At 38.1% G+C, this 24458-nt stretch overlaps 1 protein-coding gene across 2 annotated transcripts; it reads left to right on the forward strand.

Moving 5' to 3' along the window:
• The first annotated feature begins 76 nt into the window (after positions 1 to 76).
• ZnT86D (zinc transporter 86D) lies at positions 77 to 23579 on the forward strand. Of its 2 annotated transcripts, none has more exons than XM_067135250.2 (2): positions 77 to 363; positions 15746 to 23579. In XM_067135250.2, the coding sequence occupies exon 2, from the start codon at positions 15799 to 15801 to the stop codon at positions 16849 to 16851; it is 1053 nt and encodes a 350-aa protein (XP_066991351.1). In that variant the 5' UTR covers positions 77 to 363; positions 15746 to 15798; the 3' UTR covers positions 16852 to 23579. The 2 variants fall into 2 exon arrangements, with proteins under 2 accessions (XP_066991351.1, XP_066991350.1); XM_067135249.2 differs by lacking the exon at positions 77 to 363 and adding an exon at positions 446 to 615.
• The last annotated feature ends 879 nt before the right edge of the window (positions 23580 to 24458 follow it).

Raw genomic sequence — 24458 nt, forward strand, 5'->3', positions numbered from 1 at the left:
CACATATTCATTCAATTTCCCCCTCATTGTTGTTAAGTCCAATTATTAATCAGTGGATTTTGTTTATGAAATGCAATGAACTGAACATGAATTCGAGATATTTGCGAGTGAGGATATAATGGAAGATCTGTTTTAGTGTCCATCGTTGGTGGTACTTAAGTTGGCTGCGAAAATACAAGAAGTAACAAATGAAGCGCATTCATTTCCAATGTTGCACCCAAACTTCATTGTAAATGCCATGTGAGTGGCATGGCATATGGGTATTTAGGTAAATCTAATTAGGCACACACTGCTATGTCAAGAATGGAACAGATATATATGCACCTTTGTTCATACCTGTATAAGAGGACGTTACACAAAATGGTAGGCACAACCTTGAAAAAAAGTTACCGTTGAATGTCCTAACCATGTCAAGATGTGTCCACATCACACGTCACATTCTTTGGCAACAGCGGACAGCGTGTAATAAACATGGCTGCAAGTGTTACCGCTCGGGGACGGTAACATTTGTAAACATCTAAAATAATTGTTTTTATTTGTTGTAAATATTCTTGTGACATTTCTCATCCATACACCTGTTCTTCTTTTCTCACCTCTGGCGTCACACATGATATGGTATGATTCTCAATGTATATTATTTCGCTATAACTTTAAAATTCCTTTACTGATTGATATTGCAGGTGATATTAGTACTGTTATTTGCGTAATGCACGATTTACTTCTCTGCTTTCCGAAATTCCCATTTTCCCTTTCCAGCATCTACAAAGTTTTACGTTGTTTTACATGTTGATTGGTTCGTACTTGAATTTCAGTGATGACATATGCTTAAGACCTACGAAGAGAGGATCTTAAGGTGTGAAATAAGCGATGATTGCAATTGTCATACATCACTTCACCTTGTTTTCAAACATTGATTATTAGAATTTGAGAAATCTGTTGATCTACTTTAGGTTATAGTTCTTAAAGCTTGATAACTTTCCATTATTTTCTCATATGTCTGTATATGTATGATATTGCTCACTGATTTTCAATTCATGAAGGAAGCAGTGGCATTTAAATGTTATGTATGTTACAATCGTAGATACTAAAAGCCTGCCTCTGGTTAGACAGCATCCTATATATCCGCTGTAAGATTACTGACCTTGACCCATGCAAAAGATGCTGTCGACTGTCAAATCATCATGCATTATGGCTTATGTTGACTTGATAATGTAGGACTACTGTATTGTTAGCCCTGAGAGTGGTCATATGTTAGACTTAAGTCACCCAAAGCTTGATTTGTGATGCTTGGTTGTTTGACTAGTAATGAAGTATATTCAGTAAATTAGTAGGAGGCAGAAGTTGACACCATGCAATAATCACCACCACCTTTCTTATAAGGTTCTTACAGCTTTTAAAATTCCTGTCCATCTTCCAGCACATGATAGGATTGGAAATGAGATTCTGTTCCTCCTTAAGTGAGCATGATGCTGAATGCAGTCTTAGAATATATTCACTGTACTCCCAACCTCTTATAACAGATGACTTTAAGGGAGGAAACTTCCCTGAGGCTATCAGCCTGGTAAAGTTAGTTGATGACTACAATCCTTAAGCTGTGCTCCTTGCAGTCATCTTTTCCTACCTGACCTCCCTTGGTAAATTCTTGTTCTTTACCTAGGCCTATGCCATTGGCATTAAATTTACAAGACCTGGAGAGTCTTTAATTTTTATGACCTTCATGGCCATTCTCCTTCCCGTATGGCACTGGGTCTCATGGTTTTCTCGTATTTCATAGAGGCCGGCCAGCATTCACATCCTTTCAGGGGAACTGAGTGCACAACATTCTTGTAGACCTTGGCCTGCAGGTGATGAGGTACCTGGTGATCACATAGTAGTCCAGCAAACTTTCTGTATTTCAGCTAGCAGGCTAAGTAGCTCAAGCAGCAGAATGCTGGTCTTTTGACCTCAAGTTGGCAGATTCCATTCAACTCAGTCCGGTGGGCTTTGAAGGTGCTCGGATATGCCAGCCTTAGGTTGGTAAATGTACCAACAAATAAGATAACTCCTGCAGGACAATATTCTAGCACTTCAGTATCTATGAAAACTTTATAAATAGCTAATGAAACATAAAACTGTAATTCTTCTTCTTCTTCTTCTTCTTCTTATGTTTTAACCAGACTACTTTGACACATCTTAAGGCATCAGGCTGTGTGTTGCTTTCTGCAGAGTTGAGCAAGTCAAGATATTTGAAGTGATGAACTTAAATTTTGGCTGTTGACTTTGATGGATGTACATGCCTGGAATTCACACTTTGAGAACTCTATTTTTGTAATGTTTAGTCACAGTTTATTTTCTGCCAACTTAGCATCCCATTCTTGGACATGTTCCTCAAGACTGGCATTCTTCATTCCCCAATCAAATGTTGTCTTAAAGCTGCGCCCATGGGTATAATGCTCGAATGTCTCCCATCACCGTGTCCATAGAAAGAATGAAACATGCAGGCGAAAGAGCACACTCCCCTTCTTGATGAACACCAACATACCTGTAGAAAAGAGGTGAGCATTCAGGGAGACATCAAACCACATTGTTGGAGTTGTGGTAAAGGAGTTGTGTTCAGCAAATACTTTGTGCCCGCTGTGACTGGAGTATAGTGCCAGATCAGCTTGAGAGGGATCTGGTCTAATGCCAGACCTAAGAATTCAGTGTGAATTCGATTGGTCTTCCTCCAGTTCCTCTCCAAGAACAGTCATTAATGGCAGTGTTGTGTATTTTAACTTTAGCTACATGGTAACTATCTAGATGCTTGTACAACAAAATTTGTTTATAATAGAGTTTGATTAAGAATTATCTCAGTTCAAAGGCAGATATTTTGATGATACACATTTATTCAGAACTCAGCTGAACATGTACTAAGAAACTCTGATACCTGACTTTAAAATCTGGTTAGAGGGGTGAATTTCCACTCAGGCAAGAGGGAGATAGTAATTCCTCTTGTCAACCTGACAAAGATCATAAATATGCAGGAGACCTATTGTCTTATTAACTGTCCATGTAAACTGTTTGATAGGATGGTAAATCAATGATGTGTACGGTGTCTGGAGACAAGAAGACCTTTGCCTGAGTACCAGTGTGGCTTTCAAGCTGTTTGCTCCACAACTGACCACCTAGTACAACTGTAGAGTTCTATCCAGGATGCTTTTCTCCAAAAACAGCATTTAGTACCTATTTTCTTTGATTTAGACAAGGCCTATGACACCGCATAGTGATATGACATCCTTTCAGTCCTGCATAAGTGGTTTTTCTTGTGGAATTTTTGTCCCTCCATCTATTCCGTGTCCGAGTAGGGAGGGCATATTCACAATACCACGTTCAGGAAAATTGGGTTCCTCAGGGATCGGTTCTCAGTATCACTCTGTTTGTAGTCATCATAAATGGTATGGTTGCTGCTGCGGGGTTCAGCTGTTATACTATTCCTATGAGTGGTCTGACGAATCACGTTTTTGCCTGCATTCTAATTATGCACGTCCTCGAGTACACCGAAGATCAAATGAAACATTTCATCCTGGATGTGTGCAAGGTCGGCTTCAAGCTGGAGGTGGGTCTGTGATGTTTTGGGGGTGTTTTTCGTCCCGTGGATTGGGCCTGCTCACTAAGGTGACCACTAACGTGAACCAGCATGTTTCTTTAAACATTCTGGATGATCAGGTGTTGCCTTTCAGTCAACATCTGCATGATGAGTATGCTATTGATACCCCAGTTTTTCAAGATGACAACAGCAAAGTTCATCGGGCTGGACGCATATGTGATTGGTTTTGTGAACACCCCCACCCTATTACATCTTGATTGGCCTGCAAAATCACCTGACTTGAACCCCATTGAAAATCTGTGGGGCATGTTGGAAACAGCAGGTAAAACGCCAGCATCAGCATCCCCGCAATTTGTTAGAATTGCGCGATCAAATCCTCAACAAGTGGCTTAACCTGGGTGCAATGTACCTGCAAAACCTTGTTGACTCCTTTCCTAACTGAATCCAGACGGTTATCAAGTCTAAAGGCAGAGTTACACAGTGTTAAATGATCCTTTTAATGATTTCTCCAGGGGTGACTAATTTTATTGTCCGGTGAGCTTATGATGATAAGCAGGGCAGTGTTCTCCCCAAAAATTTTCATCAGCTGAGTGGCAAGAATGAGTAGCCAGGCAGGGTAAACAACATAAGAAATAAATATGGTAAAATTTAAATGAGTCCGCCTCTGTGGTGTAGTGGTTAGTGTGATTAGCTGCCACCCCCAGCGGCCCGGGTTCAATTCCTGGCTCTGCCACGAAATTTGAAAAGTGGTATGAGGGCTGGAATGGGCTCCACTCAGCCTCGGGAGGTCAACTGAGTAGAGGTGGGTTCGATTCCCACCTCAGCCTAACTTAAGGCCATGGCTGCTTCCTTCCCTCTTCCTTGTCTATCCCTTACACTCTTCCCATCCCCCACCAAGGCCCCTGTTCAGGTTAGCAGGTGAGGCCGCCTGGGCAAGTTACTGGTCATTCTCCCCAGTTGTAACCCCCAACCCAGAGTCTGAAGCTCCAGGACACTGCCCTTGAGGCGGTAGAGGTGGGATCCCTCGCTGAGTCCGAGGGAAAAGCCAACCCTGGAGGGTAAACCGATTAAGAAAGAAAGAAAGAAAAAAAATTTAAATGTATTCCCCGCTGGACATTGACAGTAATATCCGGCAGGTAAATGTTAACTGCATAATTCAACTATTTTGGTGTTATAACGAATGAGACATAACAGAGTATTTCTAGTGTTCCACAGCTCGTTCATAAACATGTAACACCGGGACTTACCACTCGGTTGCTGTGGAGTACCATACTGGTTTGAAACGTCATGCGGAATCGAGTGCTCACATGCGATTCTACGCTACTTTAGACATCGTTCGCGCACGACACAACGTGATAGTCAAGTTAAACTGATGCAATTACGCTGACAATAATGAAGAATTGTCATTTAAATAAGCCGTTTTACAGTATTTATGTTTTTATTTGGAACAGCCATTTACTCAAACATGCATTAATATTATGTACCGGCAACTGCACATATCTAGGTTATGTTAGCCGGGCGGTCTGTAAAAGTGGGAGGGCAGTGCGCCTTTTAAAAACGTCCTAGGGAGAACACTGCAGGGTTAAAAGTCAGGTTGTAAGTTTCACCCAGAGGAAATGTCTTCTCAGTGTTAATCACTACGTTGACACAGTGGAAGTACCTCGTGCGGATCACTGTGAGTACCTAGGTGTTGTTATAAGGAAAGATACATTAGGGTAATCAAATAAATGAAATTGTAATTAACGGTTACAGATCTCTTCATATGGTAATGAGGTTATTGAGGGGTTCCAGTATAGAGGTAAAGGAGAGGGCATGTAAGTCAATTAGAGTATGGGACCCTCAAGAGGATTACTTGATTCAGGAACTGGAAAAGATCCATAGGAAAACAGTAAGATTTGTTCTGGGCGATGTCCAATGAAAGGGTAATGTTACGAAAATATTGCTAGCTTCAGGATGGGAAGACTGGAGCAAGGAGACGAGTCGCTTGACTAAGGGTACGGTATGTTGTGATCTGTCAGCAGAGAGGTTGCGCGGAACGACATTAGTAGATGAATAAGCTTGAATGGAGTTTCTTTAAAAGTAGGAAAGATCAATATATATATATATATATATATATAAAGCAGAATGTCCGTCTGTCCATTCCTTCTACAAATCCATACTGTTCCACCAATCTGAACCAGCAGGTAACCTTGTCTACAAGAAATTTTAACAGCCCTCTCCGTTCCCTGTATTTAGGCCTTTAGGCACATTAACATAGGCTAATATATTACAAGTAACGGGCTTTAACAACTCCATTATAACATCCGTATTGACGTGAAATCAAGTTGAAAATATTTTAGAATAGACTCAAATATTATATTAAGGATCTGCTTGTGCAATACATGTTACCTTAAACTAGTACATGTTTCGTCTTGTAGAGGACATCATCAGCAAGAGTAATATACATACAGTATATACACCAGATACAAAAAATTAGATTTATAAAAATGGTGAGACAGGGTTTAGAAAATTCGATCGATCGTATTATTGATTCAATTCAGATTTCATTTCCATTCAGTTGGCATCAGATCATCAGAATCATCAGATAAAAACATAACATTTAAAACTGGATGATAAATTGCGAACGTTAAAATAGAAGGTCTAAGTCCACTTGTAGTTGAACTATGTTAGTTTTCATAAAAATAATCAATATTGGTGGATCCATAAAATTCTTGATTCGGGACTTGAAGTCTGTTGATTACATTAAGGTACTAACTGTGATGTGATGTTTACATTAGTGGTAAGAATAACAATATTGTTGATTAAATTTCTTCTGTGTTTAACATGTACCGGGTAGATGCTGAATACTCATACAAATAGCTTCTTAAAATTATTGTTGGGAAAACACTCCATAGGAATTTTAATATCAGTTTAAAGGATGAGTATCTTGTTCTGAAATCAAAACAAAATGTGTTGATAATAAAATGGGCCATGGCTCTTTGATCTAAGAGTGTTTCCTCTGTTGTTGGGCCCAGCGAAAAATGTGAACTCACCAATGTTGAGATGTGACTGAAGGGTGGCTACATTTCTAGAAAATAGATCCAGAGAATTATCTGATTTTGTAATTATAAATAATGGTTGGGGGGGGGGGTTGCAAGGCCGGTGGGTTCACCATTTTTCGTTGGGCCCAACAACAGAGGAAACACTCTCAAATCAGGGACCCACGGCCCATTTTATTATCAACACATTTTGTTCAACTACAGGAGGACTTAGAACTTCTCTTTTAATGTTCACAGTTTTATCATCCAGTTTTAAATGTTATGTTTTTATCTGATGATTCTTAGCTTGTATTTCACCATTTTTATAAGTCTCTTTTTTGTATCTGGTATATATATATATATATATATGTATGTATTATCTGCAAAACTTTTAGTGATACTTCAGCTCCCTAGTGCTGAATCGTCAGACCTCGGTTATCTTCGAGATTCGTATTGGCAACCTCTGACACAAACAATATGAATCGATTATGCATCACCATGAGACATCTGGCGGTATGATTGCAACACTTTAAATACTGTTGTTATTTACACAGCAAAGTCAAAATATAGGTTAAGCTTGAACCTGAGTGAGGAAAATCGAAGTACATCACAGGAACAACCTAGAACTCCTATACAGAAATGACGGTTTAGAAAATTCGTATCGATCGATCATACTATCGATTCAATTCAGATGATCATATATTTCATTTAGGCTTATCTCTTTCAAATTTTCTTCTTCAACTATTATTCTCTTCTAATATCAGCTTTAAATATTAAAGGGCTTCAAGAATTCTTTCTTAAATCCTTATGCTTTACTTTTTCATAAAAGAATGCAATTATAAGGCAAAAAAGTATGTTATTCTTCGTTTCACGACTAGAGAACCTTCTGACAAAAGCCATAAATCTGATGGGCGCACAGTACCAATTGGTGAAGGGACCGGCAAAGAAACTACAAAAGATCAACAGACTGTATATAATGGCTTCTCGCTCTAAACACCACTCATTGTTATTACTGAGTATTGAACTAAATTGTTGCCTTCTGGATGATCACATAGTTCATTGTTATCATTTCCCGTATTGTTCTGCTTGTTGGCTAGTCACAGGTCTTGTGGTATTGCTTTTCCCATAGAAGTTCTCTTTTTCCTATTATTTGCTTTACGTCGCACCGATACAGATAGGTCTTATGGCGACGATGGGACAGGAAAGGCCTAGGAATGGGAAGGAAGCGGCCGTGGCTTTAATTAAGGTACAGCCTCAGCATTTGCCTGGTGTGAAAATGGGAAACAACGGAAAACCATCTTCAGGGCTGCTGACAGTGGGATTCGAACCCACTATCTCCCGGATGCAAGCTCACAGCTGCGCGCCTCTAACCGCATGGCCAACTCGCCCGGTAAAATAGAAGTTCGGTTTTCTCAATGTATATGTGAACTACTGTACATATATGAATATTATGTCTTCCAGAGCAGAAAATATTTTTTTCTTAGCCGTAAAACATGGCAAAAATTAGTCTTGCCCAGATTTTTTGAAACTGTTGAATAAGAAATGTTCCAGCATAACAGGAATTATTCATAATGACAGAGGTGTTCATGAACCTCCTTAGAAAATGTTGCTTTAAGATGTTGAATAAATAGGCTGTGTAATTCTTTTAGAATGTCTAGCAGCCTGTGGAAGCCATTAAACTGGAAAATACTTTTCTAAGAAATTTTTGCCATCTTAGGCCAAATGCAAAGGTGAACCACAGATTAGGCATATTTTTAAGGCAGTGTCCCATGACATGAAATTGTCATGAAAAGACGCATGCCACACTTATGACAAGCTTGCTCTGGTCCTCATGGGAGAAAGAAAAGAAGACATAAAGGATCAGCTCCAGGATCACCATAGGGAAGCAAAAATTGCATATGAAATTAAATCAACCAATGAATGTTATTCAAGATGTGATTCAGAAAGGAAGTTGGTAGTTTTTCATATGAAGCACGGTCTGCTCACTCCTTCCTTGTTAAATTTTGTTGCATTTTGTAAGAAACAACTCTGGATATTCAACTTCACTATTCACAATTTTGATGAAGGTTAGGGTTTTTGTTTCATGTGATGTAAGGCAATTACCAGGAAGGGTGCAAATGATGTCAGCTCTTATCTCTGAATTTCTTGCCAACATCTTGAAGCTAGAGGTAAAACATAGGACCATGTTTTTGGACTCTGACACATGCTGCTGGCTAAAGGAAAACAGTTATGTCATAGCAATGTGTATGATGGGTTTGCAAGATTGTAAAACTCTTCACCCATTGATCATAAATATATTCTTTGTCCCCGGCCATATCCATATGGAATGTGACTGCAATCACGATATGACTGAGAAAATGAAGAAGAGGTTCATTGGAAGTATTGACAACCCTCATGATTGCCCCAATTGATTAAGCAGTCAGCCAATAAGAAATCTTTCATCGTAAAGGAATTCACCCGGGAAGATATTGTGAGATATCGCAGTGCTTTTGAGAGGTCCTCTGCAATGCAGAAAACGGAACAAAAATTGTAGTTGTCTAAACTGGAGTGAAGTTAAATGGTTGCATTTTGACAAATGTAATGTGGGCATCCTTCACTATGAAATAAAACTTGATGCCAGTGGCTTTCAAGAGGTCTTGCAGTTTGAGGAGTGGTAAGCATGCCAGCCTTTACCCACTTGTCGCTTACTACATTCCAGTGCCTATCTCTGACAAAAGGAAGAATGATTTAATGTATTTTCTCCAGTTCATCTTGCCATTATCCATAACCCCTATAAGGAGCTTCCCAAACTGAGTGCAATTGAAATGTGCACCCTGACACCCTTGATGATGGCAACAGTGAACAACATTTGACCAAACACCGGGGTTCGAATTACGTGTGGCTTATGTAAATAATGTGTTTATTAATATTGGATGTGATAATATTCATTAATAATAAAGTGTAGTGAACATAGGTTTTTGTGGCTCATTGTCATTCATTAAAATAAATACTATATCTGGATTAAAGCCACTTGATATTAACAAGTCTTAACAAAAAAGCCAATCCTTTAGCCAAGTTTCATTGGCTTTTATCAGGGCAAAGTATGTAAAAGTCTGCTGCTGACAGTACGCATACATATTCTTCAAGGAACGTGGAAGTCACAACCACATTATTCACGGCCCCCTATTAACTGGACTTGGAGATCGTGGCGCTGTGCTATGGGGAGTGGGGGTTAGTGATTCACTGCCCTCTGCTGACAGTTTCTGGAGTGTGTCGCGCTGTGTCATGGTGGTGTTATGCCTGTATTTCTGGAGTACCGGTCTCCATGTATTTGACAACTTGAAGTCATTTTCCCTGTTATTAAAGTTATTTGGGCACAACCCTATCTCTATGACTTCCCTCACAAGTTGAGCATGGAAGTCTTTTAAAGGTGTGATGACCCTCGCCTGGTCAAAGAGGATTTGATGGTCTGTACTGTAGAAGTGTTCTGCTATGGCAAACTGTCTTATAGCACTTTCTGTGGAAGATGAAAGAGTGACATTCTTCACTGATCTGATGTGTTCTTTCACCCTGGTGCTAACATACCTTTTTGTCATACTACACCGACCACAACCACATGGAACTTAACAAATGCCAGGTGTTTCAAAGGATAGTTTTTCTTTGAATGGTCAAAATGGGGATTTGAGCTTCGGGTCTGTGGTGAAAACTGGAATTATATTGTGTTTCCAAAGAATGTGCCCTATTCTGTCAGTTATACCTGCCATGTAAGGAAGGAATACTTTCTTCTGTAGTCCCGGTTTTTACTATCCCTGTTAGGTTCCTTGATCTTTATTGCTTGTGCTCTGTCTGCTGTTTATATTGCCGTTCTTCTTCATGGATGATGTTGGTTCTCCTAATGCAGTCAAGCGTTTATCAGCGTCTGCAACGTTATTCACCCTAATAAATAACGTTTGAAGGAGAGCTGCTTTTTGGCAGGAGTAATGGTGTGAGGACTTACGAAGGTATCTTTCAGAATGCATAGGTTTCTTGTACGTTGCATGAACTAGTGTACCATTGTTTTTCTTGTGCACTAGCAGATTAAGAAAAGGTAATTTATCTTCATTTTCTATTTCTGTTGTGAACTTTATCTTCCTGTTAGTGGAATTTAGGTGCTCGAAGAAGTCATCAGTACCATCTAAGCCACCATATTCTTGTACTGCTTTAAGAAATATAATCCACTTCATTCCTGGTCCAGCTCCAGTTGTGAGGAAGACAGAAACACATGTGGAATCTTTTGCTTTGTTTATGAATGATGGCCTGGGGAAAACAATGTATTATTGTCAACTACATGGAAGAATTTTAAAATTAACTGGAATCTGTTTCTGGAAAACATTTCACCAAACCATGGAATGTTCCTGGAATTTTTAGCCCAGTATGAAAATATAATAGGCCTACGAGTTATTCCCATTCCAAGAATAACTGCTACAAATGCCTTAATTTCTGCAACAATGACAGGTTGCCATTCCCTGGCTCTAGAATTAGGCGATAACTGCTGCACACAAGACATAAATTGACAGACATACCGGTTTGTTTCCTTGACCATCAGTTCCCACAGGGAGAGGGTGAAAAATAGATTAAAATACTGACTCGGTCTAGCATCAGAAGGAGGTGCATGTTTAGGGCCAGGCATCTCGAGGAATGTAGGAGAGGGTTGAGATTGTTCATTGTGATTGGACTGAATTTCACGGAAATCGGGAATCTGATCATCATCGTGATTACTGTCTCCGTCAACTCCATCATTATTCCCGTCACTAACGTCACTATCTGAATCGGAAATTTCATGCATCACTGTCACACGAGTAGGTCGGATAACATCACCACTATCGTCATTGAAACATTACCGGCATTATCATCACTCTCAGTATCATCTGAATCATCGCCTGATTCAACATAATCAAAATCATCACTCAATGAATTAATATACTCTACCGAATAATCATCATTTTCAAACACAATATGAGAACTCGTTGCCATTATTACAAACACATGGTCTACAGGTACGCGCCAAACAGCTGAAACAGAAAAAAATCATACATCAACACAACATGCCACACTTAGATTCTGGTGGTAGATTTAGAAACTACGTAGTTTTTACTACGGAGTAATGCCGACTGGAGCTGCCATCTGCCAGATATTAGCAAAGGAGCGCGATTGCGCTCCTGGCACTTTTCGCTAGCCTACAGAGGAGCGCGATCACTCTCCCCGGCACTCTAAGAGTTAAACATCATTTGCAAACAACTGGAGCCAAGAAGACTAGTGGAAGCCAGCAGATGTTTGCTGAGAAATCAAATTCAACAAACCAGGAGGGATATGGATAAGTACACCATTATTACTCTCAGTACTGAACGTTGGGCCTTGATAGACAAGATAACACATGAGCAGGCCAAGCATGTAAATGAGTATAGCAAAGCAACTCAAGGAAATAAATTTCAGAGAATGGTCCAATGTAAAACACCAGAATTAGATTATAGTAATGTCGTAGTGAATGTGTCTCATTACTAAACTAGAACTCAGTATTAGTGCTAAACACAGTTCTCAGCTCTGCTGTGGCACTGAGAATAATCCCAATAGAGATGATTGTCTGTGGGGTAGAGTGTACCTTCAGAGATTTACCCTTAAACAAGACGGAAGAAATTCGTTAAGATGTATGTTACGTGTTGAAAAATGCAAAACCACATCATCCCTTGACCAAAGGTGAACTTAAAGCAGCTGATGTGTTTCGCAAAGACGGTAGCATAATTGTAATTCCGGCTGATAAGGGTAATGTTTCAGTCATTATGATTACAACTGATTATGAAACAAAAATGAACAACCTGCTAGAAGAATAAACTTATAAGAAAGTAACAAATCTTACTAAAAAAAAATTAATACACAAGTCACTCGACTTGTTAAGAGCTCAACACTTCCAGAATACTTGCAGAAGATGAATTCAAATGCAGTACCTTCAGTCATTTATGGCTTTCCAAGAATACACAAGAATGATGTGTTACTAAGACCAATCGTGAGTGCTATTGGTTCTGTGACCCATGATTTAACCTGTTATATTTCATCACTGTTACAGCCAGAAACAGGTAAGACAGAACATCACTTTAAAGATTTGAAACAGTTCTTGCAGAAGTTACACGAACTATGGGTGAACGAAGGTGACATCCGGGTAAGCTTTGATGTTACGCTTGCTTACATCAGACAATACCTGTCTGTATACTTCTACTACTAAGGCGATTATTATGAACAGACAGAAGGAGCAGCAATGGGGTCACGTCTGTCACTATTGGCTGCAAACATTTTTATGAAACACTTACAGTCTGCTGCATTAATTACAGCGCCACTGGAACCTAAGTATTTCTGTCCTTGTGTAGATGACACATTTTTGGTCTGGCCACATGGAAAAGCAATTAAAGAATTCTTGGAGCACCTAAATACCATTAACAGGACTATGGAAAAAGAAAATGAAGGTAAATTACCTTTTCTTGATGTGCTAGTGTACAAGAAAAATGATGGTACACTAGTCAATGCAGTGTACAAGAAACCCATGCATTCTGAAAGATACCTTCGTAAGTTCTCTCACCACCACCCTTGCCACAAAGCAGCTCTCCTTCAAACATTATTTCCTAGGGTGAATAATGTTACAGATGCTGATAAATGCTCGAGTGCATTAAGAGAATTGACAGCATCCATGCAGAAAAACGGCTATACATCAAGAGACATAGCACAAGCAATAAAGATCAAGGAGCCTAACAGGGATAGTAAAAACCAGGACTACAGAAAAAGTATTCCTTCCTTATGTGGTAGGTATAACTGACATAATAGAGTGCATTCTTAGGAACCACAATATAATTCCAGTTTTCACCAAGACCGGAAGCTCAAATCCCTGTTTCGACCAGTCAAAGAAACACCTGGCGTCTGTAAAGGTCTATATTGGCATTACAAAATGGCTTGTTAGCACCAGGGTGAAAGAACAGACCATGGCACAGCGCGACACACTCCAGAAACTGTCGGCAGAGGGCAAGTGAGTCGGTAACTTCCCTCCCGACCCCCACAGCAAAGTGCGACGATCCCTGAGTCCAGTTAGTAGGGGGCCGTGAATAATGTGTTCTTGACTTCCACATTCCTTGAAGAATATGTATGCTTACTGTCGGCAGCAGACTTTCACATGCTTTGCCCTGATGAAAGCCAGTGAAACTTGATATAGATATTGATTCCCATAGGGAACCTGAAATATTTGTCTTGAATGAGTAAATTTATAATACCGATATATATAGTCCCTTATTGGACATTATAAATTTTCCAGCTAACTCATTCCTGGTTGCCAGCGTTTCGCCCCAGTGTGCTAAGTTGGGCTCATCAGTTGGTAAATAGCACACCCACCGAGACGCATGGCTAGTGCATACCGTGGAGGCCACTGTGTGGGCTACTTGGAGCCACCAGCAGTGCCAATGCACTACGGGAGACTTTGTCTCATTACCAAAAATTGATGCCTGCCTGGCCATCAGATGATATATTGATTCCCATAGGAAACCTGAAATATCTGTCCTGAATGAGTAAATTATTATAAATTTATAAATAATAAATTATTATTATATAATTTAAATATATATATATATATATATATTTATATAATATAATTTATTATTTATAATGTCTAATAACTGACCATTTATATGGCTATCAATGAAACTTGTTAAGACTCATTAATATAAAGTGGCTTTAATGCAGATATAATATTTGTTTATTTTAATAATAAAGTTTATTCATACCTATCTTACTGTACATGATTGCTTGCCTTATATTTCAGAATGTGGGCTTTAAAGTGCTTGAAGTTATAATTTATATGACACCTATTGTTTAGCTCCATAACTACTTGAATTGACAAGTTACCTCATCTTAGTGAACAGTATTATATTCTTCAAGACACATTTCAAATTACTTGTCTTCCTCTATTTTCAGTTTCTAATTGAACTTGTAAAAAGTTATTTTCTCAAAACTGACATATTGCAACTTAACACACTTTGCACAACCACCCACGGTATGCTATATTTGTTCTGTCGGGTAATAGGAATTGACTTTAGTAAATACTGATTTGTGATGGACTTAAGAATGGACTTATTGTTAACCATAAATAATGATTGTGATTTTTTTCTTACCTAAGAGATAAGAATGTTAATAAGGCACCCACCGACTTTGCTACTTGATAAGAACAGAGTAGACTGCTACAGATAATTATATGTAATGTTCAAGTGGCATCACTTGGCACCAAAAGAGTATTGTTTTTGGTTCAAGGAAAGCAACACAGCAAACTGTGACATTGTTACCCGTAAAGGGACTGAAGTTCAGTACCTTTAAAAATGGAAAAAAATATTGCTTTCGACCATCATTGAATGTCACAGCTTAAGGATTAACTAATATTCTTGTTCTTTAGTAGTGGAGCTAGCAGTCTCTTTAAACTGAAATATTGATTATCAAGTCAGTTGACTGTAAGCCTGCATTCTGGAGTTGGTGGATTCAAACCCTGCCATCGGCCAGTAGATATGGTTTTCATGGTTTCCCATTTTCCCACCAAAAAAATACTAAAGCCTGTACCTTAATTAAGACCATGGTTGCAAGATTCCCAGTCTTAGCCCTTTCTTATCCCAGCATTGTAAAAATGTAAAGGAAACTTTGTCATTGAAGCCATATGATATTTACTGTTAATGTCATGTTACCTGGCCTCCAATCTAGGGGTAGCATGCCTGCCTCTCACCCAGAAGCTCCAGGTTTAATTCCCAGCCAAGTCAATTATTTTTACCTGGACCCTAGGGTTGGTGCAAGATCCACTCAGCCTGCGTGCGTACAGCTGAGGAGCTATCTGACAGTGAGATAGCGACCCCAGTCTAGAAAACCTAGAATAATGGCCGAGAGGATTTTTCCCGCTGTCCATGCGTCACCTTGTAATCTGCAGGACTGGGCTGAGCGGCAATCGCTTGGTAGGCCAAGGTCTGTCTGTTCTGTAATGCCATGGGAAGGTTTGTTGTTGTTTGTTAATATCATGTTACTATTTTCAAATTTCAATTAGTCATCATAATAGTACGTTGAACCAACTTGTTCTTGTATGTGACTTTTATTTCAGATCTTCGTCTACTTCTGATATTTTGTTTTTTTATTTCAGGATGTGGCCAAGATTTGATATATTTCTACTAAAGAAGAGAAGTAACCGTCAAAATGCTTCCATTAACACGGAAGGATCCCAGCAGGTCGTTAGGGTCCCGCATCAAAGAAAAAGTGTATGGGTGGGTGCGGTTAATTTTCTCGGATAGAAATTCAAGAAATCTCTTTCTGTTCCTCCTACTTAATTTTTCATTTGCATTTGTTGAGTTAGCATATGGCATCTGGACTAACAGCCTGGGCCTTATATCAGATTCGTTCCATATGTTCTTTGACTGTACGGGCTTGTTAGCTGGTCTTGCTGCTTCTGTTATTACAAGATGGCGTGCTAACGAAAAATATTCCTATGGTTACGTCCGAGCAGAAGTTTTGGCGGGTTTTGTAAATGGTCTCTTCCTCCTGTTTATAGCATTCTTTATCATGTCAGAAGCTGTGGAACGTGCAATTGAACCACCAGAAGTCAAACATGAAAGACTCTTCATAGTATCTGTTCTTGGACTGTTTGTCAATTTAGTAGGTATTTATGTTTTCCAGCATGGCCATGGGCATTCACATGGTGGTGGAGGTGGACATGGGCATTCTCATAGTGGAAGTAGTAGCAATCATGGTCATTCTCATGACCACTCACACACTCATAGTCATGACTCCGGAGATTTTAATAGTGGTAATTCGCAAATAATGAAGGGGGTTTTCTTACATATACTTGCAGATACTTTAGGTAGTGTGGGAGTAATTGTGTCTGCTGTCCTAATGCAGATGTTTGGCTGGATGATTGCAGATCCTATATGCTCCATGTTTATAGCTATTTTGATTGCTCTAAGTGTTCTGGCTCTTATTAAAGAGTCTGTCATGATCTTGATGCAGCGTCAACCAGCTGCTCTGGACCATGTTTTACCTCAGTGTTATCAGAAAGTGATGCAGCTGGCAGGTGTATACAGTGTACAAGAACCACACTTTTGGACCCTGTGTAGTGACGTCTACGTTGGTGCACTGAAATTGGAAGTGTCTAAAGCAGCTGATCCAAAGTACATAGTAAGCCACACACACATGATCTTTGCAGCTGTTGGTGTCAAACAGTTGTACGTCCAGCTTGATTATGCCCCCATGTGATTACGTCAGAATATACAAGACACTACAATAATGAGCTTCTCTTCAAGACTGGTACCAGGTTTCCGATGTGGAGTTTGTCGCCATCGGTGGTCTGTTGTTGTATTTGTTTTTGCTGGATGTAAAGTAATTTTGAATGTATTAATCGTCCCCACCATGCATTTCATCTTATCCCTTCAGCGACACAGACTCCGGAAGTTGAAGACAAGGAATTATTTCAGTGGTGGTGCTATGGTTGTCTAAATATCTTTTTGCTCATTTGACAGTATTATAACATCTCTGGTTTCTATACAGTTACAGATGAAATCAGTTGTGTACATCTCATACATTCCTATAAGCATTTATTGTGGGAGATAAATGTGATAACGATTATTCAGAAAAAATGGCTTTAAATGTTTGTCATGACAGTTAAGGTCTCCTCATTGTGATTCTGCTTCTCTTCTTCATAGTGATGATTTGTGAACTGAAATTAAACTTAAAGAATTATTCTTTAAAAAAGAAAAGCAAAAGAAAGCTTCCTGTGTAAATAGTGGTATTAAAGTACTGTAATCCAAAGCACTATGACAAAAATATTGTTACAACTGAAATTATTGTGAGAAGAAACTAGTAACTAATTGAGGCAAGGCATCAGTATAAAAATAGATAGATATAAGAATGATAAAATAATATATACCAGTTTTCATTGGGAAAGAAAGCTTTCAATCCTGTATTACTTTCATTTAATCTTTCTTTGGTACTGTAGTTGTCAGTAAATTAAAATATTTGAAATATAAAGTGCCAGTTGTAAAATATTGATTACAATTCAGGATCAAGTACAGCTATTTCTAATGATACACCTAACTCCTGAATATTTTCTTACCGGTATGTATTATAATTACCTTGCTTTGCCTTAATAAATTACTTCTTTCATTTTCCTATTTAATTCTAAGTTTGTGTTTATTTTAAATACAGTAACTAAATTTGGGATTCACATATAGAAAGAAAATGTAGTTCTTCCAGAACATCACATGTGGAAATTTTTGAAATAGTTTGTAAGTTATTTGTTTTGTTTAAAACCAGTAACAGCTGCAGGAAGTTATATGTAAATTTAATATTTCATAGAGCTATTGGCATATAATGCAACACAAAGCAGGTTGTTTATTCTATGAATTCAATTTGGGTTGAATAATTATGAATGTTGCTTGTAACATGTAGAAAAACTAGAAAAAATATGTGATTTTCAACTTGCCAGTTTCTGTTTAAAAACAAAAAATGTTGGCATCGAAACGATAGTCATTCAAGTTTTCAATATTAAAACATTGATATCTGTGACGCTTAGCTGCCTGCAATAGCATTATTATGTTTGTAAGAGTAATTATTTGAGATATCACTGATAATGTTGAGTATAGTCTCTTGATTAGGACTTCAAATATTAATGGTATATGAGAGTTTTTTTTAGATATTCCGTCACATATTTTATGACTTTGATTCTTTTCAAGAAAATCTACATTTTCATATAATGGCATAGCAAGGAACAGTTTTTATTGACTGATAAACTACATGGACATTCCATTATAGTTATTTTAATGGAAGTTTTCTTCATATATTTTCACTTCACCTGTTCAGTTGGATAATTGTCTATGAACAGGGTGGGTGGAATCAACTGAGTAATAGGATGTAAAATATAATATAAGAATAAGCATTAATAACATAAGCACATATACATCATTTCCACTTTTGCCTCCTCGACTGTATAAGGCACTAGAAGAATTATGTATTTAATCTACTACCAAAGGAAATATTTTACTACCGGTGCTATTTCCCTTTTCCTTTCCATTTTTTTCTCCTAATATGTCCTGTCATTTTCATTAGTGATAACTGTTCTTTCATGCCTGCCCCATTGTCTAGGGGTAGCAAGCCTGCCTTTTACCCGGAGGCCCCAGGTTTGATTCCCGGCCAGGTTAGGGATTTTTACCTGGATCTGAGGGCTGGTTCAGAGTCCACTTTGCCTACATGAAAACAATTGAGGAGCTATCTGACATTGAGGTAGCAGCCCCAGTCTAGAAAGCCAAGAATAACAGCAGAGGGGATTCGCACTGACTACACGTGACCTTGTAATCTGCAGGCCTTCAGGCTGTGCAGTGGTCGCTTGCTAGGCCGAGATCTGTCAGGGCTGTTGCGACAACGGGGTTTGGTTAATGGTTATTTCAGATTATCGTACTTGTCAACTCTACTTCTTATTGTATGTGCATTTACTTATGCCGTATGTGTAATTAACTTCCTGTTATATATTTCTCCCTTTACCACTTCCTACTCATTTTCTAGTTGATTCCGACTATTCTGTATATTCATTACAGCTAAGAATGATAATTTTACTATAGGTAAACTTGTTGCATTAGTCTGAAATGCAAGTACTTCTTCACCATGCAAATATTGGATGAAAGTAGAAACAGAAGCTTTCAGCTACCTAATGGAATATATCTACTTTTCTTCTTACAAAATGACTGCAATATATTATCTGAATATTGCGGTCAACGGTGTTATTGATCATTGTAATTATTTCCCAGACGAGTTACTTTATGAAACCAAGTTCACAAAACTTTTAAGAAAGTAACGTATTGAAGAGAGATTTTGTTTTCATTATTAGAGCTGTGAAGTGGTGGTGGTGATTATTGTTTTAAGAGGAAGTACAACTAGGCAGTCACCCTCTATATAACACTAATCAGAGAGAAAACTAAGGTATTGACCAAAGAAAGAAAAGGGCCAGGAAGGGCGAGGAAATGAAAGACTCCCTAGCCCTCACAAACCTAATAGCGTTGGGGTCGGAAAAGAACAAGAGTTGACCAAGGGAGGTCGGATAGAAGAGATGAAAGAGGATCCTGCACAAGTAAGTGGAAGCAATGCCAGAACTCAGCTAAGGACCTTGGGGGCCCTTTTAGTCGCCTTTTACAACAGGCAGGGGATACCGTGGGTGTTATTCTACCACCCCCACCCACAGGGGGATCAGAGCTATGAAGCAGTGGAACTAGTTCTGTTGGCTTGTTTACAATATACAGTACTTCATGATCGTTACAGTGTAGTCCAAAAAAAGTCCCCATGTAAGATCAATTATTAGTTAGGTATAGTAGGCGAAGAAGTTGGGTATAACTTAAAATCTTTTGGTGATTGGAGTATGTGGTGGCGTGTTCTTTGCTGGGCTGAGTGGCTGGCTTTCTGAATCGAAGTTGGCAGGTTTGATTTCAACTCAGTCCAATGGTATTTCAAGATGCTCAGATACATCAGCATCATGTTGGTAGACATACCAGCATGCAAAAAATCATAGATATTTAGTGGGATTTCAAACCTGCAGTGTGATTATTATTTTTGTTCATCTTTTAAGGTAAGGGATGTGTAATTTGCACAATGTCTTGACCAGCCCTTACTCTTCTCTCATTGGAAGCCCCTCAGCTGGAAGAATTCCATAAAAAAGATTACAGTTAGCAAATTTTGCCTTTTCTTGACATTATAGATGAAGCTTAGGGTAAAACTGATTAGTCTCATCAGAAAAAATTACATTTTTGACAGGAGTCATATCTTCATTGTTGGAGCTCCTAACTCATACCATGGAACTTATTTTCATGTAGTTCCGTTTAGAAACTCTGGTTTATACAGGTCAGTGAGTATTTGATCACCTGATGTACATGAGATCCTTGGAGGATATGGAAAATGAAGTTCACAACTTAGTTGTGCTTGAGTTCATGTTGATACAACAGTTACAGTATTGATTGGTCATAGTGAAATCTCATTTTAAACAGCTGTAAATTAAAATTGGGTTTCACATTCCTAAATTTAATATAATTCATGTTATAAATTTCATTAAATTAATTTAATTGTATATGTAGTTCCTCTTTAGCTTTAGAATTCAAGAAGACCCTTAATGAAAATATTAATCTTTAAATCACAGAGTAATCCATATAGAAGTAGTGAAACTGCTGCAGCATCATTAGGAATTATTTAACATACTCTTTGTACTTATTCTCCAGTGTCAGAGAAAAATGTCCAAAACATAGGCAGCAACAAAATGGAGACCAGATTTGAAAAAAGGCCTTCCTTAAAAAGGTGGTGCCAGCAATTGTAACTTCGGTTTATAAAATGTAGATATTGTGTATGAAAAATCTTCCCTGAATGCTCTTCCTGATGCTGCTTGATTTTGGTAGTGAAAATTCAACATTTATAATCCAACAAGGATTTGAATCTCAACTTTTTAGATAGAAAACCATCGCCTAATCCCACTAAACACATACGATGAATGTGACAGTAAATTAACATAGATTAGTTTGATCCTACTAAAATTATATTGTGCAGATTAGTTGATTATTTCCTCACATTAAAAATAAACTTTATGGCCAATCTGAAATATCAGAAAGGTGTTTTTAAGATGTTACTTCCATGTACTAGGAAATATGTCCAGAACCTAATAAGAGTAACATGTTGTAGAAAGATCCAGTTTTCGTTAGTTTAGTGGTGAAACCTTATAGACATAGTTCTGGTGCCATTTTTTAACAAAACATTTCAGCATTCCTCTGAACACGGTAGAGGAAAAATAAAGAGGCTAAAATGTAAATTTGGTGATACGAATATCTAATGTTTTAATTCTACAACAATCCTAGTCATCATCAACTGGCATGAGATAAAATGAACTCAAGGGAATAGAAGAAATGAATATAGAAGAATGAGGATTTATGAGAGCAAACCAACCTAAAGACAACCACTGTAGAGAGTTCATTCTTTTTTGCTATTTGCTTTACGTCGCACTGACACAGGTAGGTCTTATGGCAACGACGGGGCAGGAAAGGCCTAAGAATGGGAAGGAAGCGGCCAGCTCCAGCATTTGCCTGGTGTGAAAATGGAAAACCATGGAAAACAGTCTTCAGGGCTGCCGGCAGTGGGTTCGAACCCACTATCTCCCGGATGCGAGCTCACAGCTGCGCGCGCCTAACCGCACGGCCAACTTGCCCGGTAGAGTTCATTCTTGTCCTTTTGGCTTTTCATATTCGTCCTTGTCTCCTCTTTCTCCCTCTTCCTGCACTAACTTGTCATTGTGTTGTGTGTTCCTATTCATTTTTCTGTTTTTCTGTGTATGACTTGATTTGTTACTTTTTTGTTCCATTCCAGTACATATACTGACAAATCAGATTAACTTGGCATGTCACAGTGAAAGGTGTATATATATATTTCAAGGTATGGCTTCCTTCCCAATTTGTATACATGCTGTACTATTTTTCATCCTAACAAGCCATGGTCAAAAATCATCTTAGCAATAAACCACTCATCTTCCCCAGTTATAATTTGATTCTAGAATCATAGGGCAACTCCAAGATCCTGTCAGTTATATGGATTACAGGAATGATTACTCTTGAAATCCGATGAAGAAACCAAACTTGCAAGATAAGCAGTAACTAAGAACAGCTGCTGTTGCTGAAACTAGTTTCAACATTGGTACATTAGAACTGGAGATGCCCTGATTTACCGTCTGAATATTGTAATCAGAACTTTTAAAGCATTAAATAGATAATAACATTAACAGTATTCTTCCTTTCTTCTTCCTTTATTCATTTTTTCTTCTTTTATACATCTTGAGAGGGACTTTCTATTCTCAGTTGTGAATAAAGTAAGCATTATGTTCCTATATTCTGTATCTCTGAAAACTATTTTGTTTACTTTCTTCTTTAATATAGCACATGAGAAAATCCGTATTTTGTGTAGTCATATATGAGTTTAAAATGCTTGGAAAAAGCTTAAAAGCTTCCTGTATTTGTGTTCAATCAGATATATGTTCATCAATCAACCATCTTAACATGTGATCCTAATTTTTGAATTATCGCTATTGAACCTACTTTATATAATGAGCAATTTGGTTTGACTATTACAAGCTTTTGGATGGAGAAGATTATCCTGGACATGCACATCCATAATGTGGTTGCCCTGATCAGGGAAAGAAGAGAAGAAAATAAACCACTCCATGATGGTTGCAAACTTGTGATGTTAAGGTACAATAAAAAAGGAAGGAGAAGAAATTACAAGCTTTACATAATTAATGAACAATTCATTTACCTATAAAACATAGGTGGGGCATTGTATTATTTAACTTTGATCTTCTTTCTTATGGTTCATCACCTGTGATGAAAATAATTTGCCAAATATCTTACATTTATCTTGTTGTTTCTTCATATAATTTTATATACGTATGTAACTGCCAGAGCAAAGCAAATGCAAATAATAACAAACAGTTTGTTAAGGAAGCATTTATGGTTTATATAAGTAAAAAAACTACTGGAGCAATCAATCACACTTTGTTACCTAAATAGTGCTTGATTCATTTTCATTCACCGTATGTGAAAAAGTTGTATGGTTAACAACAAAACATGGTTCAGGTACTTGACTTAGGGGAAATATATTTTTATTGTTTATAACTACCTCTACCTCTGCTTTATTGTATTTTTGAATTGGAAGAAAAATATATTCCGGCACTGTGTTCAAATATTTAGCTGTATACATCTTTCAGTATAAATTTGTCCATGAACTTTTAGTCTTCCTGTACGTCCAGTCTCTGTTTTCATCCATTATTTACATAGTGGAGTTTGATATTTATTTGATGTTGGTTATTTGGGGCTAGTGGTAACGTGTACAAACTATACCTTTTATATGTTTAGCTCAAGAAGAATGAGTGAGATTCCGTGTAAGGAGGTCCTGTGGTTTGCCTTTTTTTTTTTTTTTTTTTTTTTTTTAAGAGTGTCATAAGCATCTCTCATCAAAATATAGAACAGATTTCTAGGTACTAATTGAGATTCCAACCTTTTAGCATAGAGTCATCTTAATATCGTAGAGTTCTGAGGGGTTGTGCCTCCATTACTTCATTACTTACTTAAACTTTCCTACAGGAATGTAGAGTATGTGAAGGATCTCATAAAACTTTTTTGAAGAAGGTGGGAATTCACCGTAGTAGTGTGTGTGTAATATTCACTTCCTTGTCATAAGATATGAATTGAGTGAAGGTACGTACTGTCTGATATTGTCTTCAGTGTGATCTTCCGCATTCCTGTAAAACAGCGTGTTCATGTTAATTATCAATCAATACTGTCAATCAGTCAATACTGATCTGCATTTAGAGCAGTCGCCCAGGTGGCAGATACCCTATCTGTTGTTTTCCTAGCCTTTTCTTAAATTATTTCAATGACATTGGAAATTTATTGAACATCTCCCTTGGTAAGTTATTCCAATCTCTAACTCCCCTTCCTATAAATGAATATTGGCCCTAATTTGTCCTCTTGTATTCCAACTTTATATTGTGATCTTTCCTACTTTTAAAGACGCCACTCAAACTTATTCGTCTACTAATGTCATTCCACACCATTTCTCTGCTGACAGCTCGGAACATACCACTCAGTTGAGTAGCTCATCTCCTTTCTCCCAGTTCTTCCCAGCCCAAACTTTGCAACATTTTTGTAACGCTACTCTTTTGTCGGAAATCAAATCCAACAAATCGAGCTGCTTTTCTTTGGATCTTTTCCAGTTCTTGAATCGAGTAATCCTGGTGAGGGTCCCATACTCTAGTTGGGGTCTTACCAGAGACTTATAAGCCCTCTCTTTTA

This window comes from Anabrus simplex, chromosome 1, assembly GCF_040414725.1.
Source record: "Anabrus simplex isolate iqAnaSimp1 chromosome 1, ASM4041472v1, whole genome shotgun sequence".
In the NCBI taxonomy this organism is placed as follows: domain Eukaryota; kingdom Metazoa; phylum Arthropoda; class Insecta; order Orthoptera; family Tettigoniidae; genus Anabrus; species Anabrus simplex.